The following is a 16,448-nucleotide window of genomic DNA, read 5'->3' on the forward strand; positions in this document are numbered from 1 at the left end:
ATGCACGCCACCCGAACTTGGAGTCAAGAAAATAGTCCCCTACCCAGTAGCTTCCCACCGACTAGGTGCTATAAGATTGAAGCAAAAAAAGAAATAACTAACTAAATCAATAAATAAAGATAAAAACATACAACAGAAGGGATTCGCTGGTGGTCACCCACCCAACTACTAACCTCCCGGCGTGTGGCTTAAGTACGGCTGAGCGGACGGGAAGCCCTGTTCTCCACACCCTGTGGTCGTATGTATTATCCCTATATGCCCTTTGAAACATAGCTCTAATTGGAAATCTAGGCATGGCTTGGTGATAATTGAACTTTGAGATCCTTACTGGTCAGTCTTAAGTACATCAACTCCGATCGATGAGCTGCAGTATCGAACAAAGTAGTACCATGCAGTAGCCAGACCCCTAACCTTCTGCGTGCTAACATTCAGCTCTCCAGTTTTCCAGTCCGTCAATACCTTGCACACACATCGATAGTCACAAGCAGGAATGGCCAGATGAGGACATGGGGTCTCCACCTAACAAAACGATGTTGAACTGCCATTATCCCGCAATACATGATGAATCCGTTGTCAAATAACCCGAAAGGAACCCCAGCAATGTCTACACAACCCCGAATGACTACCTATCCCTCCCCAATCGAGATTGGCAGGAATCGAGGCTAACCTCCCAAATGCTGTGTGTTCCCTTTTCAACTCCATCCCGTTCTCATCCTATCTTATTGCCCAGTCCTAGAACGTTTAGACAACGAATATCAAGACAAAACCTCCTTCAAGCATGCTTATATCTGCTCAACATATGCAGCTTCAGTGTAGTTCGGAACCATACCAATTTATCCTTGAACTCGTCAGGCGACCCATCCAGTACCTCCTTGCCAACAATACCCACAAGATCAGCGAAATGCAAACGGGACGGACGCTCCGCATGCATAATATCTTGCTGGATACTGTTCATCATCGTCGACACGACGTCCAGATCCCATGTCTCGTTCAGAGGGCATGGGTCTGTGTCCTCTAGCCGGCATCGTTTCTCTCTCATGTACTGGTCGTATGAAAAAAGGACGCCCTTAAAGCTGTACTGAGCGCCAGTAAGGTCCACTATCCACATTCCATCACCTGATGACAGTCTAACATTGACCCTAAAGACGACGTGGGGCGTGGTTGTGGCATCAAGGCTTGGGACGTTGGGCGAATCGGGGCCAGGAATGACTTGTGTTGTGAAACGACGCTTTCCAATCTGGAGCGCTAGCAGGTCAATCTCACAGGGGATGCCTTGTTGTTGTTGTTGTTGTTGTTGTCAGTGTCATCGTAGAGGAGGAGGAGGGGGGGGGGATGTCCAACCGTACCCGCTAAAAGCTTCTTCATCAAACGGCTCGAGAGGCAACATGCAGCGAGGCATTGAAACCATGTAAGGGCCGCCTCTCGATGCTCTGGGTTGGTAGTCAAATGTTCGGGAAAGGGGCCGCGCTTTGGAGGGATGTTCAGATTCTTTTGGTTGTCGGAGAGATACAGAAATCTACCCCGCTGCTCGATTTTGGACAGTTCGACATCGAATTCAATTTCCCTGTAGCCCAAGAATGCCGCCTTGAGGATGATAGCCGTGCGAAGGAGTTTCTTCCGATGAAGCATCGTCTTACAATGATCTTTGTGGGCAGGTCTGTGGGCCTTCTGGCAGTCTCTGGAGCAGTAGAAGGTCCTGCTTGCATCGCCGGGGGTGTGCTCGGGGGCATCTTTGCAGGCAGCACATTGTAGGTGTGTGGGTTTGGAGCAGTTGGCGCAGGTGCCGCTTGGGGGTGACATTCTGGATCTGGCGGGACAACGAGGCTGATGAACAACTCGAAGGTTTGGAGGGAAATGATGAAGATGGGATGAGAAATATTTGTGTTGTTGGCGATGTGGCTGGGAAGATCTGCTTAGCAACCGGTGGATGAAGATTTTTTTTGTATTCACTTGAAGTACCCACACTCACATTGTGCCTTAGCAGTATCCACCCATAAAGCTTCAGCTGATGAAGGCACTCATCCTTCAGTAAGCTGTGTCAATAGATGTCTTAAGTACGGCCGAATCGACGGGAAGCCCTGGGTTCCATACCCTGCCGTATGTACGACCTTTCACTTCTTAGACGTTTATATGCTGCATTCCTGTCTCAACACCATAGTAAGTTGATAAAACTGACTTTTTGGTTGACAGTATAACTCCTTTCAGTTAAGATGTGGAGTTCTTGAGTGATGTTGATATTGAGGAAGGCTAATGGTAATCAGAGGAGTTTAATTCTACTCTCTGAATAGGCTGCATGTCACTCACCGGTTATATCCACCTTCAAATAGTTTTTGCTACATGTTTCGATCTCGTACGGTCATCTACCATAGCGCATAGGCGACGCCATATTTAATTGAGTTCGTTGTCGGAGTTCATTCAACCAACTCCGATCATGATGGCCATCCCATCAAATCACAAGAAATTCCTCCAAAGGCTGCTGTTTTACTCCATCACTGAAAGGAGTTGGCCTGTCCCGGTCTCCAGCTATGACCTGGCCAACCACTTTATAATACACTTGGCCATTGTCTCCATCTGCAATGGAGTCGCCTCGGAGTATAAGCGGGTGAAACGACTCGTGCGGTACAACAAGGATGTCCTTAGCCTCGCCAACACCAGGACTCAATCCGAATGCACAGCCATGTGTATTGGATACAATTAAAAGTCGGTTACCGTCAAGGAGCTCTAGGAGTCTGGCGACGTCGGAGTTGGTCGAGTCTTCCAAGTCATTTAGGGCTCGCTCCCTCTCAACTGAGTGATCAGTATGCGCTATTCTTTGTACTCCTTCAAGTATCTCCTTTGTCGAGTAGCTGTTGACTCTGCGGTAGAATATCTTGAATGTATTAGAAAGCGTTTCCTGCATCATCGGAGGGCTCCACTGTTCACTCCACAAGTCCTCCGTATTCCCAAGGACTTCCATAATCTGCGTTGCAGTCTTGCACGGGTCCGGCCCGAATTGGACTACAACCTTGCGTATATCTGCACGATAGGCCCAGAGATGCAATGTTAACACATCTTTTTCAATATAAGACGCATGGTGCTCGTTATACGTTGTTTCCTCCTCGTTGTGAGTGAGGAAGATGTAGGCATAAGCCCAAAAGAACTGAGAGAAACCTCCCTGATAATCTGGTACCCAGGTTGGGAGTGAGCCCCTGACTGTGTTATGCACAGGGAAAGGAAGTAGAGCGAAAACGATCACTCCGTCTTCATTATCCATGATCCACATTGTAGTTTCTAGCATAATCTGTTCTAATGTTTTGTTGTAATCCGGTGAATAAACCTTCCGGATACCAGGGCAAAGACCATATAACCCATAGATCCTGTCCTTGGGATTCTCGCACTGGCGTTGGATTGTCACGTGGAGGTGGGTTAGCAAGGAAACCACATCATTCTGTATCTGTGGGCGCAAAGTGTCTAGTATCCGGGTGACGTTGTATATGGGCGCAAAGTCGGGAAATTCACTCAAGTCTGTTATGGCCTGCAAAGCACTGTCGTATAGACCTCGAGGCAAGTTCATGTCATCTAATGCCTTACGTTCCAAGTTGCCCCTACTTTCAATATAGAGACTCTTTAGGATTGTCGATGCTTTGACCGCCAAATGACCGCAGACAAAAATTGGCTCATGCTTTGCCAGCAGAAATTCTTGATATGTCCAGGTCCGAAACCAATAAGGCATCATGGTAATCTGGAACACGCCTTTAATAGCATAAGTTTGGGCGATCTGCTTCTCTACTGTGGTCCTGGCAGCGAACAGACCCCTGGCACTGAGCCACCACCAGTATAAAGCTCCCGTGCTCATTTTTCTGTCGAGGTATCGCTCCCCCCGTGTAACCGCGAGTTCGATCTCGGGGGTGGCTTCCCCGAGCCAAGAAACAACGCGATCAGCTCTAGCGTATATCAAACCCATCAGGGGGACTTGAGTGTTCTTTTCCTCGGTATCAGATTGATTGATGCAGATATAGTCGACCCATATCATGCGCTTCCACCAGGCGGTGCGAAGGTGGTACAAGGCTTTTGCGAGGTTTGGGGTTACGCAGAACACATTGCCTTCGAGAAGAATCCTGTCTGTGGCATGATTGGTTCCCCAGACGTACGAGAGAGCCTCAAATTTTGGGCGCTTCTTGAGTGACACGGTTTTGAGGGAGCACTGCACGGGGTTTTTTGGGTTTCGAGAAGGGTGGATGCAGAGTAATCGAATCTCATAGTCTTCCGGGTTCAATGTGTTGTAGCGAAAAGTCATATTCGCGACGGCTCGAAATGCAGTGTCGCGTTAAGTGATTCCATGCGTCTGGGAGATATTTCCAGTAAATTTGACTGACAAGAAGAGCAGTGAAGATGAGCGGGGGACTATTGTTTCGAGGGACAGGGGACTTTTTCTCCGGCTCCCCAGAAAAAAGAAATTATCAAGCCTAAGCCACTAATGGTGCGATCGTCTGTAATCAAAGCATGAGTACCCGACTTAGGGAAAGAACCATCGCTCTGGTTGGCATGTGTCAGATGTGCTGACGTGGCGCGAGTCTCCTCGGGGATCTGCAGCAGCCCATCTTTCATCACAATCGCGTATCCCAGCCATTTACTATGGCTCTCCCGAGATTCTGTCAAGGGATCGATCGGACTGGCTGGCTGGAGTTGATTGGGCTTATTATCTGAAGTATCCTGGCTTTACCTGTGAAGAATGAAGACACACAAACCGAAACCGAGTGGTACATGGTGTGTGGGATACTTTGCATTAGCGCATGCAAGTTGACAATGGTGTCTGTTCCAGTTCACATCATTTTGTCCCTCCTCTCTGTGCCGTCCACACTTTTGGCTATCTGAGATAAAGTATAAAGGGTGGACTGAATCCAAGGCTGGTGCGTTTTCTGCAGAGTGAACTTCCCCATGGAGTTGCTTCACTGGATGACCCATTTCATTACCACCTACCACAAGCCTACAACTAACCAGGAGACACTGGGGTCAAAAACAAATCTCTCTCAAGTACTAGAATTGATTACATGGCTTCATATCTCAAATGTGGAAACAACGCCCCGCATGACTTCATGAACAAAACAATTTCGACATGTCTCACTAATTAGGAACATTCGCAATCAAGTCCAACTGCTGCTCAACTACATCCTCAATGATCGTCTCCTCTGATCGCCAGTGCATCTTCAAAATGGTATCAGCGGCAGTGGTGTCAAGCTTCCAATTCCCCTCAAAAGGCGGCTCCAGCTTGCAGTCAGCGGCAGGATATTTGGTCTTGATGAAATCCGCAACATGGTCCCACGAAACGGACGGTCTCGACAGGATAAACTCCGTTCCGCTCTTGATATCGGTCCCCAGGGCTTTGACATGTGCGTCCGCGACATCGGAAACGTGTACCCACGCGTTCGAAATTCGAGTCTTTCCGGACTTGACCGACAGCCAGAAGAGAGCATTCATCCCGCTTATCTGCTCGGCGGTTTTCTGAATCAAACTGTGCCCTAGAACAAACGTCGGGTGGAAATTGATCAGGGTGTAGTGAGGCTGGTTGTCCTTCAAGAACGAGCGAGTCGCTTGGTGGGCCAGAACTTTGGAGGCAGCGTATTTTAATGCATGGCCGGCGAATCCCTCGGGGAATTGCATTGAGATGTCAACTGGGATGACTTCACCGGTGTTATCTACTCTGCTGTCAGTGTCTCTTCACAGCATCGCTCGTAGACCGAGAACTTACCAGCTAGTACAAGATCTTTCGCGATCAAAAAACCCACAGGGGCCAAGGCCAGAACTGATGACACGACGGTGACTTTCTTAATCTGCGGGAACTCCAAAACAGCATAAAGAATTGCTTCTGTGCCTTTGACGGCGGGATCAACATAGTCTTGCTTGAAGTCGTCTCCTTTTCCGGGTGTCGGAGAGGCAAGGTGGAAGACATAATCGACTCCTTGGAGTGCTTCCTTGAAAGACTCCTGCTGAGAGATGTCGGGAACGATGCATGTTTCGATCTTATAGTCGTATCCAGGGAAGAGCTCCCTCAGGGTGGCTTCTTGCTCGGCTTTGCGGATACTCAGACGAACCCGGTAGCCAGCTCGGAGGGTCGTAGTAACGACATGAGAACCAATGAAGCCGGTCGCACCGGTCACGAAAACAAGGGGGGTAATTCCAGCCATGAATGCTTGCTTAGTGATGAGTTTGACTTCTGTGGTGGCCTCTTCAATCAGTGGTGTCCACTCCGCAACTTATACCCTACGTGGCGGCCAGCAGATATATTCAATCTCCTGCTTTGTAACATCACGAGCGACGATGACGACAACCATAACAACATGCCGTTCTCGGAAGGATCACTAATCAGATAAGTTTTGAGGCGCTTGTATAACCCGATCACGGAGGCCTCTGGGTAATAAAGGGATAACACAGAGCTCGGAGGGGCTGCAGCAGGCCGAGCGCGGGTGACAAATCCACCACTACCCCGATCCCATCCCATCTAGAGCGTTCGATGCAACCCTATTCCTTCCACCCAAGGTCCCGGGAATTTTAATCTCGACCGGCTCACATTCTTTGTTATCGGATCGATCAGTAATCTGTTGACGGACTGATCACTAATCATTGTGAAACATGGTCGGTCGGAGGTTATGCATCGGATTCCAAATCATCCCCATCATGCTATATCTGACAAGCATCGCTCTATGTAGGTCTTGCTCTAACAATCTAATAGTTCACCATCCATACCTCATCACCACCCGACCAAACCCACCACCCTCAACCACCCATTCAAAAATGCCCCTCTGGCAAATCTACCACCCCGCTGGGACCTTCACAGACTCCCCCTCCAAACAATCCTTCGCCGCAGACATCACCAAAATGTACGTCAGTATCGGTCTCCCCGCATTCTACGTGATAGTCAACTTCATCGAAATGAACCCCAACGATGTCTACGTCGGTGGAAAGACAAAACTCCCCACGGAGAAACCCTTCGTCCGGGTAGTAATCACCCATATCGCGCGACACGTGCCTGATATTGAAACGGCCTACATTCGCACCACCTCTCACCTAGACCAGATCATGAAGCCGCATCTTCTCGACAGGGGGTATGATTTCGAGTACCATGTGGATGAGACAGATCGACGGTTGTGGAAGATCAATGGGTTGATTCCGCCGCCGTCAAACAGCGAGGAGGAGAAGATTTGGGGGAGAGAGAATAAAGCGGTGGTGTATGATGGGGCGTATCCTACATCGATGCTTTAGGATGTGGAATGGACCTTGCATAGTGGTGGAAGTGTGTTAATATGCTTGGTGTTGATTAGGGCATCCTCTCGATGTGTTCTGTCTTATGTGTGATTGCATTGTGATATTTCTAGCATGGGATCATTGAGCGTATTTCATGTCTTTCACCCTCTTGGTGGTTAGCTATTCTAGAATCTCCACTACTATCACTAACCATTCCACTTTAGTCAGTCTGTATCCTAATCCTAACTACCAGTACACTACGTAAAGGTTCACAGTCACCTTTTCCATCTGATAATCTCCTTCCTAACCACTCCCTGCTACAACCTATCATCGCAACATAGAACCCCATTTCCATCACCCAGAACACACACCCCGTTTCCACATTCAACTGACTCTTTTTCCCCAGTCAATCCCATCACATGACCAACTTGAAAATATACTCTATTTCTTCATACCAGATCTACCCCAATAATCCCTATCTTACCCAAACTAATCACTAACATCTCTTCTCTACTTATCTAATAAATCTATTCCCCCAACACGAGATACCGGTTACTTGCCAAATCCGGTAATGAGCGGCCCGATTACCTATTCGGGTATGTTTCCGACACACACGCCATACCCGGTGTTGACTCGTTTTTATACTTCGTGGTAGGGAGCTATTAAAAGATGATGTAGCGTATTAGGACTTTTCTGCAAGTACAACTAGTCATATTATATTCTCGAGTTCAAGTTAGGTAGGCATCTGCTAGGACTGATATTTCATCATCTAGTACCCGAGAAAATATATTTTGGCAGTTTGTTTTGCCGTTTAAGGAATATGGGCAGAATTGGGATTGAATCAGATATTGTGTAAAATAGCAACTCCGTCTAATGATGGTAGCATTCATATCTTTATTCAGAGGTAATTATGGATGGTGTGGCATCTGCGTTGTTCTCATTTGTTATCCGCATCATCGTTCTCAAGGCTTAACCCGGCCATGATTGAAATGTTCCGGGGGTGGGGCACTCAGTCTATACTTCTATTTCAAATACAAGATACTTGATACATAGTGTACAAAAGAAAGTACTTGTCGGGGAGATGTAAGGAACAGAAGATGAGCTGACTATACCCTCGGAAGCAACATCGGGGCTATGGAACGGGATACGTTTCCCGGAACGTTCGGCGATGTGGTGGGGATATTTGTAAGATGCGTACGTGGGAGTTGGCGAGGGGATGTCATGGCTGTGTGATTTATCACATTCTTCGGTGGTTGCGAATATGGTTGCTTATGCGTGGTGATTATATTAAGGATTGATGGCATTTCAATTAGTGGGATGGTATATATGGGAGTGCCTTTCTCTCCAATTGTGTGAATGGGTTAGTCGTAGTATTTGCACAGGGGTAAGCTGGAGGTTGGCTACGTTTGTTGGGGTTATCTGGATCATGTTTAATGATAGAGCCTCTAGATTGCAACGAATCCAAGGGACTGGAAAGTTCTCCTGTTACTCATGCTTACTACCCGCATGGACTAGACTGCTGCGCCGGAGCTGCTGCCTATATCAGCTGCAAAACAGCTAGAGAATGTCACCATGACCTCGGGTGATCAATCTGGCGAATCTCGGGCTCGATGACAGCGAACTTCCGGCATTCCGTCGATAGACTAGAGACTAGCCAGATTTGCTTTCAAATCAAAAGCACGCCCCGAGCCTCACAGGATGATTTTAAATTACTTGGAGAATGTGGATGCAGCATCCATCATCTAGGATACGTAAGGAGGTTTTTCCAGCTCGGAGAAAACATTCCTGGCCGATGAACGGCATGAGTGGCGTTGATCCGGCCATCCGATTAGGGTTCGTATCGGTTCACGTGCGACCCCATACTCCACACGGCACCAGCAGTGGCCGATAAAACCGGGAAGAGATAAGGTGGAAGCCAGCAACAAAGAGATGGCATTCTGAGATGCTTTGCTTACCATTAGGACCCCAACGCAACAGGTAAACATCCCGACCACCCCCTGGGGCGGACCGGCGGGTAATTTTCCGTGTCCGGGCCATGGGTAAAGGGTAAAGACTAAACCAGCCAACCCCGGAAAAGACTTATGCCCAGGCAAATCCACCCCGGGCCCGGAGGAGACTCGGGTGAGGTGGTGGATGCTAGCCCAGCCGGGCGTAGTCCAGCGCGTGGTTCTCGAGACGGGAGGGAAATAAGTGGCGCGGATGAGCGAATTGGAGACGCGCAGGGCCACTTGGGAGGATGGGCACTATGACCAAAAAGGGAGTGGGCTCGTCCTTGGCGCAGTGGAGCCACTTTTCGCGTGGTCGGTTTGGCTTTTTGCTCCGTCTGGCACTCTCTCGGGCTGGGCACAGAGGCTTAGGCCCTAAGGCTCAGGCTAAGCATGGGGTCACATGGATGACATCGTCCCTCGGGGCCAGTCCGTGGGGGACAAATCTGTTTCGTCCACTCAGCACCGTACCCTGCCCGTGCAGGGCACCGCGGGTGGGCGGCCCGTCGACTATAACCAACCCTGACATCCATGTGACGATATTCACGGACGTGACAGGACAGGATCGGCATTGGGGTGCATACGACATGCTGAAGCTGGGCAGCCTTTACCCCGCGGGAACCCCGACTGTCCAGGCCAGCGCATACGATTACCCCGAGCGGCGGCTGCGACGAGGAGGTGACAGCGGGAGAACTTACTGGATCGAGTAAAGGAGGCGGTCTGACGGGTTGAGCAGACAGGTTCTGCCGTGGGATCGGGCATGGACCGGGGATGTCCGGGTTGGCCGTAGGACAGCCAAGGCGTTTAGTCATAGCGGCTGCGGTGTTGCTGGGCTGTGATGGAAAGCTGGTGAGTGATGAGGGATTGGTAAAAGGCAGCGATCAGAGTCCGGAGGGAATTGCGGGGTCGGTTCGCTTGTTGTGCCTCGGGTGGCGGTGGAGACCAATCAGGGCCGTCGGTTGGCCCGACCAGCGGCCACGGGACAACCGGTTAAATGCCTGCGCGGGGACTTGCCGGCGGCCACCGATCGGTCGGCTTACTTCATAGTGTGCTGGTCGCTATCTACCTAGTAGGCTAGGACTGGGTTACAACGGGCCAGGGTCGATACTAGTTACCTGGAAATCGATGAATATCATCTTATCCAACCCTCAACACAAACAGCGTACATATGGTCCAGAAACATGGGACTACGGTCCTCTTCAGTCGGACAACACGGTCGGTCAGCAGTGTGTTGCCGTGTCGATCGGGAATCATATCCCTGCGCAGCCAATCTTACCCCAACGGGACACGGACTCTGCTGGCCCAGTCCAGTCCAGTCCAGTCCTGCAAGACCAGGCGGATGATCGTGATCTCATCTCGCTTCTCCCCCGCGGGGAGATCCGACGCAGGGGGAAAAGAAAAAGGAGGGAGCCCGCCCACGAAAACGAGCTGGTCAGCCCTCCCTTTCAGATGCGTCGATACCCGAGGTTCGTCACCGTGATCGGGCCAGAATCATTTGCCGTCCCCTTCCCCTCATTTGGGTCCTTTCCGGTTGGCCTGACTGGGGTTAGTCTCGTAGGCTGATGATGACTGGGCTGGGGTTAGACTTTGGGAATATCCGGGGTACGGTGGTCTGCTTTTGTCCTTCGTAGGGTGTGGAAGGGCCTGGCTCAGCTGGCTGCAAAGGAAGGGTTGGGCTGTCCGGGTCGGCGGTATTATCGTTTTGGGGGCTCGCGTCATGCAATCCCCGGATTCTGTAACGGTTTACGGGGCGAACTCCATCCATGCCATGCGAGGTTACCTATAGAGGAGCCGACCTATTAATATAATTTCGGGGGAGAGGCTGTCTCTTGAACCCTTTTCTCGTACCCATTTTTAATCATCTCCAGCTAGCCTGCTGGACGACAGTGCACCGGGAGAAGTGGTGAAGGCTGTCAGGTCAGGTTAGGTAATGGAATGGGCAGATGGCGGTCAAGTGACGTTTCACACGGCTGCTGCTAACCGGCATCTCGGTCGGTACAGGGACGGAGAAACCACCGTAGGTGTCTCTCAAGAGTGAAGCGTAGAGGGTAGAGTGGTGTGGGCTGTTGCTGTCAATCAGGGGGAGGAGGAACTCTTCCTCCGATCACACGTAGATGGTGGTCATGAAGCCAGGAGGAAGTGAGGAACATGCCACTGGGACCGATGGGATCGGTCGGGCCCTCCGCGCCAACTGGCCGCCGAGCCCGCTTGCCAGTAGTAAGAAAGGATACGCAGCGTGACCAGGCACTACTCCGGACGGAACCCCAGTATTGGAGGTCAGCATGGTAAGGTAATTTACCCGAAGCTCTCTGTGTGTGTGTCTCCCCCGGATGGCTTTTCTTTTCTTTCCTTCTTCCTCTCCCCCCTTTTCCATCTGACCATCCTATCCATCGGGTCACTCTGTCACACTACCTAGTCCCTATCTACGGAGTACTCTTTCCTTCTTTCTTGCTTTAATCCTTAGGATCTCCCTCCTGGCAACTCTGAATTCTGACTACGCAACTCCACTCGGCACTCGGAATCTGGCTCCACCATTCTCCGGCCGCTCGGTCGCGTCCTTGCATCCTCAGGCCGCACTAGCCCGCTCCGGACTAACTTGGGTCGGGCCTCCGCAAAAGTGCGGATGGCACCTTGCCTACTTGGGATCGTCCGCCTGCCTGAGTCTGTCGGCCGGAGTCATCCATCCATCCAGCTCTTCTGACTCTCTCACACTACTCCTCTCTCCCTCTTCCCTTCTCCATCTCTCCCTCCCTCCCTCCGTCTCCCTCCTTCTTCTACTACCTCCACAAAGGATCGATCTCCAGCATCGTGTCCTTTTTTTCCACTTCCCCCCTCATTTCTGATCCCCACCATCCAATCCCTTGATCCCTAATCCACCCGACAGTTGTTTGTTGGGCTGATTCCCACTGGCGGTGCCGGTCCGGTGCCCCGACCCTGGACTGACGCTACTCTCGGCCTCCCCCACACTCCGCGTATTCCGTGGGCAGACGCCTTTCCTCCCACTCCCATACCTACTGACTACTGCATGGTGGATATCCGTCCGTCTGGCGGCTTCATCCATCTCATCCCTACCCTTGTCTGGTGTGAATTCTTCTGCTGCTGCTTCTCTCCCCCATCCTTCCCTCCCCACAGTCCACACTCCAGTCCACTTACCCGACTGGCCTTCTCCCGGCCCCGTTACCCACGCCGCACATTATTGACTAATTAATTACCCTGTCTCCCCATTCTTCCATTCGGCTTCGCTACCTTTCCTTTTCCCGTGCCCCGTTGGCTTTTTATTCATTATCCCACCCTCTCCACCCTCTCCCCTTCTTTTCAGGTTTTTTTTTTCCCCTTCTTCCCGCCGTTTGCCCCCATCCCCGGTCCAAGTACCCAGCCCTGTTGCTGCGACTTTGCTGCGACCTACTTACCGACAGCCCCGGTCTCTGTGTTGTTACTGCACCTCTCCTCCTTGCATCGTGGTCCAGTGTTTGCACAGGAGCAGCAAGCCGACGCCAGCAGTCGCTCACCCAGGTTAGTTGTCGAAGCCAGTTGCCGTGGGTGGAGCCCTTCCATCTGCCCCCTTCCCTAGCCGGTGGTACTGACGGCAAAACACGACAGCCGTGGCCGGCCAGCGCTGTCGCCCCTTGCGACCCAGACCGTCTGGAGTCTGGTTCGGAATCCCGGGGAAAAACCACCGGAGAAATACGGCGGAAGGTAACAGCTGCCTCCCACACACCCTCACCACCCGTGTCGACTGGGGTCCGGGGACTACGTTGTCCCTCCTCTCTTCCTCTTTCTCTCCCTTCTGCACCCTTTCGTCCTTGATTTGCATCCCTACCTGTCTCTCCTACCCAAGAGACGGGCCTCCCGTCGCTCGCGCCCGTCCTTGTCGTCACAATGCGCTCCAGCATCGCCTGCGCTCGCTGCCGTCGAAGCAAGATAAAATGTGTCAACGCCGGTATCGATACCACCTGTCGCGCCTGTGAATCGTCGGGTCGAGAATGTGTCTATCCCGCCCCGGCCATTGGAGTTGGTGGAGGCGCCGCCAAGCGAGACCTGGCTGCTCTGGCCGAGGGGGAGGAACGTAATAATGACTGGGACAGCCCCAAGCGACAGCGGTCACGGAAGACGGTCGGCCTCTCATCGGCCTCGCGAGACGGCGCCAGAGCCGCTCTCGACGTGCTCGATTCGTCCATCCTGACTACCAAGGTCTGGGACGCAGTCTTCGACCTGTTCCAATCCCACTTCGCGACCATCTTACCTTTCCTGCATCCCGCTTCCTTCATCGGCCAGACTCGCCAGCTCTCGGCTCACTCCCAGCCGTCCATCAATGCAGAGCCCTCGCGGGATCCGGCGCAAAGTCCGCCTGCCGCTAAGCCGGATCCAAATCCGCTGATTCCCCTCGGGGTCCTCGCCCTCACGGCTCGTTTCCATCCGCAACTGGTCGCTTATCACTCTCCCCCCTCCCCGGGCAACCCCTCGAATCCCCTCGTCGCTTCGGAGTACTATGCGACAGCGTTGCGTAGCCGGCTGGCCGGCGTCGACGGCGCCAGCCTGGCAGTCACCGACCTTACCCGGGTACAAGCATTGTTGATGTTGGCGTTGCATGAATGGGGCATGTGCCGTGGCAGGAGCGCGTGGCTATACGTCGGCATGGCCATTCGACTGTCCCAGGCCATGGGGCTCCCCTTCGAACTGGAAAACGAGATGGCTTACCGGGATGGTCCACGGTCGCCCGTGCTCAAGATGGAAGCCGAGATCTTTGGCATTCCACGGCGGCCGGTGGAGCCCCGAGAACAGACCTCAGATGATATCATAGCCCAGGAGACAAAGCGTCGGACGTTTTGGGCATGCTTCATTCTTGACCGTTGCCTCAGCAGCGGTAAATACCGGCCGCGCATGATTCGCGTCAAGGAGCTGGGTATTCAGCTCCCAAGTGACAACGCCTTTGCCTTTGGCGAACGGGTGCGCACGTCCCGTCTCAGTGAGCCGGTTGCCCGTCGCCCGCAAAGCTTTGGAGCCCAGGGCGTCCAGATTCCGAGCATTAGGCAGAGTCTGGGCACCCTCGGCGACGACCGATTGCCCAGCAATGGCGCTCCGGACCCCAAATCGTGGTCTCCGGTCTCCCGCCGCAAGGATTCGAGTGAGGATGAGATTGATCGGTGGGAAGTTGGTGCGGAAGAGTCCGTGCTCGGCCGGGTGATTCGGATTATTCGCATCTGGGGGAGCATTGCCAAGTGGTCGTGCGCAGGAGGTCGAAGGTATGTTTGCCATTTCTGCCCATGTCGTTGCCCACAGTCTAACGATGCTTGTAGAAACGAGCAGCTGCCCCCGTGGCACCCGGACTCGCGTTTCTCCAAGCTGCGCGTGATGCTGCACGAGTTCCAAGACGGTTTGTCACGCAACCTGCAGTACTCCCCACGCAACACCGACACACACATCATGTATAAGACCACCCTCTCCCCGTACACCATCATGCATGTGGTCTATTTCCTCTCGGTCATTGTCCTCCATCGGTCATATATTCCTTTTCTCCCCATGCGATGCTCAGAGCCGGTCGGGCCGCTGGACGAGCCCCTCTTTCCCATTGAAAAGCCTGGCATGGCCGAGGCATTTTGGCGTGAGAGTGCTCGGGAGCTCTTCAAAGCCGCCCGGGAGATGATCGACCTCGCCGTGACCTGCCAAGACCGGAGTGCTCTGGTTGAGAATCCTCTCGTGGGGTTTGCCGTCTACAATGCCGCCTTCATTGGCGTCTACGCGGCCCATTTCCCGCATATGGATCCGGATGCCGCCTTGGCTCCGCGCGAGCGTACCGCCCAGGGCCAGGCCCAAGCCCGGAAGGCGCTCGACATTTTGCGCGATATGCGCACGCGCCTGAAGATGGCGCGCGGGTGGTTCCGCACGCTCAATCGCCTGCACAGCTATTTCTCCAAGGTCAAACGCGACTTCCGGCGACACTCGCGTCGGATGGACCTGGATGGCCCGGATGCGCATGTGAACGGCATCCGTCCGGTGCGTGAAGGCGGCCCCGGCGGAGGCTTGGATGAGTTCAAGCTGCTTGAAAAGCTGTTTCTAGATTTTGGCATAATCGAAGACCAACTGCCGGATGGCAACGCGGATGAGGACGGCCTGGCCGCCGCCAGCGATCGAGCCACGAATCTCAGCGACGCGGGCAGCAACGCGGTGCGCAGTGAAACTGGAGACACGGGGGAACCTCCACTGGATGGGGCGGGTGGCCGTCGCGAATCGTGGGTTCCGATCAACAGCCCTGGCATGCCGCTCCCCGGCCCAGATGGCGAACGCCGGCCCAGTCTGCCGTTGCCCCCGAGTAGGTCCCTGCAGTCTCAGTCGCCGTACTCTTTGCCGGCTTTGCAGCATCATCCGGACAGTGGCCTGTACAACGCCTCGTCCCCCAATCTCCCGTCGCTGGGACCGCCGGGCCCTTACGGAGCCCCACCGACGGGGGCGGCTGCCTCCTCGCAATACGGCGGACCACCTCCCGCGAACCGTCTGCAGCCTCTGAATTCGTGGCTGAACAACCGTCAACAGCCTCCGCCACCCTACTCACAGTCTCTGCCTCCGATCAATGCAGCGACCTCTCACAGCTTGCCGCTGCTGCCTCCGCCTGGCTCGGTTGGCCACCCGGGCGCGTCACCCCCCGTGACCGTGGATGGCCTCGACAGTGTGAATACCAACGGGCTGCTGTCGACCAGCCTGGGCGGGGATGACGTCTTGGCGTTTTTGGAAGGCTGCGAATACGACCAGCTGCCGGCGATGCTGCCATCCGAGGTGGGCGTGCCGGTTGGTTGGCTCAGCACGGTGTGGACTGAGTTTGCCCGCTAAGCGACACTCCTTTGTTTACCGATGATTGAGCGATCCTTCGTCTGTACTATTATTTCCTTTGTGCGGCTCCTGTATTGTATGACTATGTATGCGCGCTTCGGCGGACTGACGAGACCACGCGACACTTCTGATTGACGCGATGTTTGGGAGCGCGGATTTGACTTTGTTTCGGACTGGGATCCTGGGCTTGGAAAATTGGCACGCACGGGGAGGATGGGTCTGTTTTCGCAGTTTAATTGTTTCGGGCGCCACCGTTGCCAGGCGAGCGATGGGATGGGTTGGCCGGGTTATGACAGTTATTTGAGAGCGCGGCGTCTGGTTCTTTGCCTTAGTATGACGCATTTAGTACCGACATTTTACCTTCTTTGATGATTAACCTGAAGTTAAACATATAGTGACTCGGAAGCAGAGGCAACA

General features: G+C 53.0%; 9 protein-coding genes across 9 annotated transcripts; 4 read left to right on the top strand and 5 right to left on the bottom strand.

Annotated features, from left to right (window-relative positions):
* Positions 1-772: 772 nt before the first annotated feature.
* On the bottom strand, positions 773-1,800 carry BO94DRAFT_599308 (zinc finger MYND domain-containing protein; the record flags this gene model as incomplete). Its single annotated transcript, XM_025616311.1, has 2 exons — positions 773-1,272; positions 1,347-1,800. The coding sequence occupies 2 exons, from the start codon at positions 1,798-1,800 to the stop codon at positions 773-775; spliced, it is 954 nt and encodes a 317-aa protein (XP_025466321.1).
* Positions 1,801-2,446: 646 nt separating this feature from the next.
* On the bottom strand, positions 2,447-4,276 carry BO94DRAFT_599309 (HET domain-containing protein; the record flags this gene model as incomplete). The annotated part of the gene is made up of 1 exon (XM_025616312.1): positions 2,447-4,276. One exon carries the CDS (start codon positions 4,274-4,276, stop codon positions 2,447-2,449), a length of 1,830 nt encoding a protein of 609 aa, XP_025466322.1.
* Positions 4,277-5,016: 740 nt separating this feature from the next.
* BO94DRAFT_566960 (NAD(P)-binding protein) lies at positions 5,017-6,346 on the bottom strand. Its single transcript, XM_025614596.1, has 2 exons — positions 5,729-6,346; positions 5,017-5,675 (listed from the first exon to the last, which is right to left on the bottom strand). Exons 1-2 carry the CDS (start codon positions 6,162-6,164, stop codon positions 5,104-5,106), a joined length of 1,008 nt encoding a protein of 335 aa, XP_025466323.1. The 5' UTR covers positions 6,165-6,346; the 3' UTR covers positions 5,017-5,103.
* A 115-nt stretch (positions 6,347-6,461) lies between these two features.
* On the top strand, positions 6,462-7,388 carry BO94DRAFT_536500 (tautomerase family protein). The gene has a single exon (XM_025612030.1). The coding sequence runs from the start codon at positions 6,772-6,774 to the stop codon at positions 7,237-7,239; it is 468 nt and encodes a 155-aa protein (XP_025466324.1). The 5' UTR covers positions 6,462-6,771; the 3' UTR covers positions 7,240-7,388.
* Positions 7,389-8,418: 1,030 nt separating this feature from the next.
* BO94DRAFT_116009 (uncharacterized protein) lies at positions 8,419-8,873 on the top strand. Its single transcript, XM_025605537.1, has one exon. It carries the CDS (start codon positions 8,519-8,521, stop codon positions 8,780-8,782), a length of 264 nt encoding a protein of 87 aa, XP_025466325.1. The 5' UTR covers positions 8,419-8,518; the 3' UTR covers positions 8,783-8,873.
* BO94DRAFT_116021 (uncharacterized protein) lies at positions 8,873-9,331 on the bottom strand. The gene has a single exon (XM_025605538.1). It carries the CDS (start codon positions 9,204-9,206, stop codon positions 8,964-8,966), a length of 243 nt encoding a protein of 80 aa, XP_025466326.1. The 5' UTR covers positions 9,207-9,331; the 3' UTR covers positions 8,873-8,963.
* A 1-nt stretch (position 9,332) lies between these two features.
* On the top strand, positions 9,333-10,174 carry BO94DRAFT_116026 (uncharacterized protein). The gene has a single exon (XM_025605539.1). It carries the CDS (start codon positions 9,458-9,460, stop codon positions 9,914-9,916), a length of 459 nt encoding a protein of 152 aa, XP_025466327.1. The 5' UTR covers positions 9,333-9,457; the 3' UTR covers positions 9,917-10,174.
* Positions 10,175-10,352: 178 nt separating this feature from the next.
* On the bottom strand, positions 10,353-11,011 carry BO94DRAFT_536502 (uncharacterized protein). Its single transcript, XM_025612031.1, has one exon. It carries the CDS (start codon positions 10,923-10,925, stop codon positions 10,719-10,721), a length of 207 nt encoding a protein of 68 aa, XP_025466328.1. The 5' UTR covers positions 10,926-11,011; the 3' UTR covers positions 10,353-10,718.
* Positions 11,012-12,676: 1,665 nt separating this feature from the next.
* BO94DRAFT_116037 (putative C6 transcription factor) lies at positions 12,677-16,039 on the top strand. Its single transcript, XM_025605540.1, has 2 exons — positions 12,677-14,449; positions 14,504-16,039. The coding sequence occupies exons 1-2, from the start codon at positions 13,086-13,088 to the stop codon at positions 16,029-16,031; spliced, it is 2,892 nt and encodes a 963-aa protein (XP_025466329.1). The 5' UTR covers positions 12,677-13,085; the 3' UTR covers positions 16,032-16,039.
* The last annotated feature ends 409 nt before the right edge of the window (positions 16,040-16,448 follow it).

The sequence above is a fragment of the Aspergillus sclerotioniger genome (assembly GCF_003184525.1).
Source record: "Aspergillus sclerotioniger CBS 115572 chromosome Unknown BO94scaffold_18, whole genome shotgun sequence".
NCBI classification, from domain to species: Eukaryota; Fungi; Ascomycota; class Eurotiomycetes; order Eurotiales; family Aspergillaceae; genus Aspergillus; species Aspergillus sclerotioniger.

Excerpts from the sequence above, each read along its gene's own strand:
- BO94DRAFT_536500 (XM_025612030.1), top strand. The coding sequence starts at position 6,772 with ATGCCCCTCTGGCAAATCTACCACCCCGCTGGGACCTTCACAGACTCC.
- BO94DRAFT_116009 (XM_025605537.1), top strand. The coding sequence starts at position 8,519 with ATGGCATTTCAATTAGTGGGATGGTATATATGGGAGTGCCTTTCTCTC.
- BO94DRAFT_116037 (XM_025605540.1), top strand. The coding sequence starts at position 13,086 with ATGCGCTCCAGCATCGCCTGCGCTCGCTGCCGTCGAAGCAAGATAAAA. Across the intron at positions 14,450-14,503 it reads TCGTGCGCAGGAGGTCGAAG|AAACGAGCAGCTGCCCCCGT; the intron begins GTATGTTTGCCA and ends CGATGCTTGTAG.
- BO94DRAFT_566960 (XM_025614596.1), bottom strand. The coding sequence starts at position 6,164 with ATGGCTGGAATTACCCCCCTTGTTTTCGTGACCGGTGCGACCGGCTTC. Across the intron at positions 5,676-5,728 it reads GAAAGATCTTGTACTAGCTG|ATAACACCGGTGAAGTCATC; the intron begins GTAAGTTCTCGG and ends ACAGCAGAGTAG.
- BO94DRAFT_116021 (XM_025605538.1), bottom strand. The coding sequence starts at position 9,206 with ATGTTTACCTGTTGCGTTGGGGTCCTAATGGTAAGCAAAGCATCTCAG.
- BO94DRAFT_536502 (XM_025612031.1), bottom strand. The coding sequence starts at position 10,925 with ATGACGCGAGCCCCCAAAACGATAATACCGCCGACCCGGACAGCCCAA.
- BO94DRAFT_116026 (XM_025605539.1), top strand. The coding sequence starts at position 9,458 with ATGGGCACTATGACCAAAAAGGGAGTGGGCTCGTCCTTGGCGCAGTGG.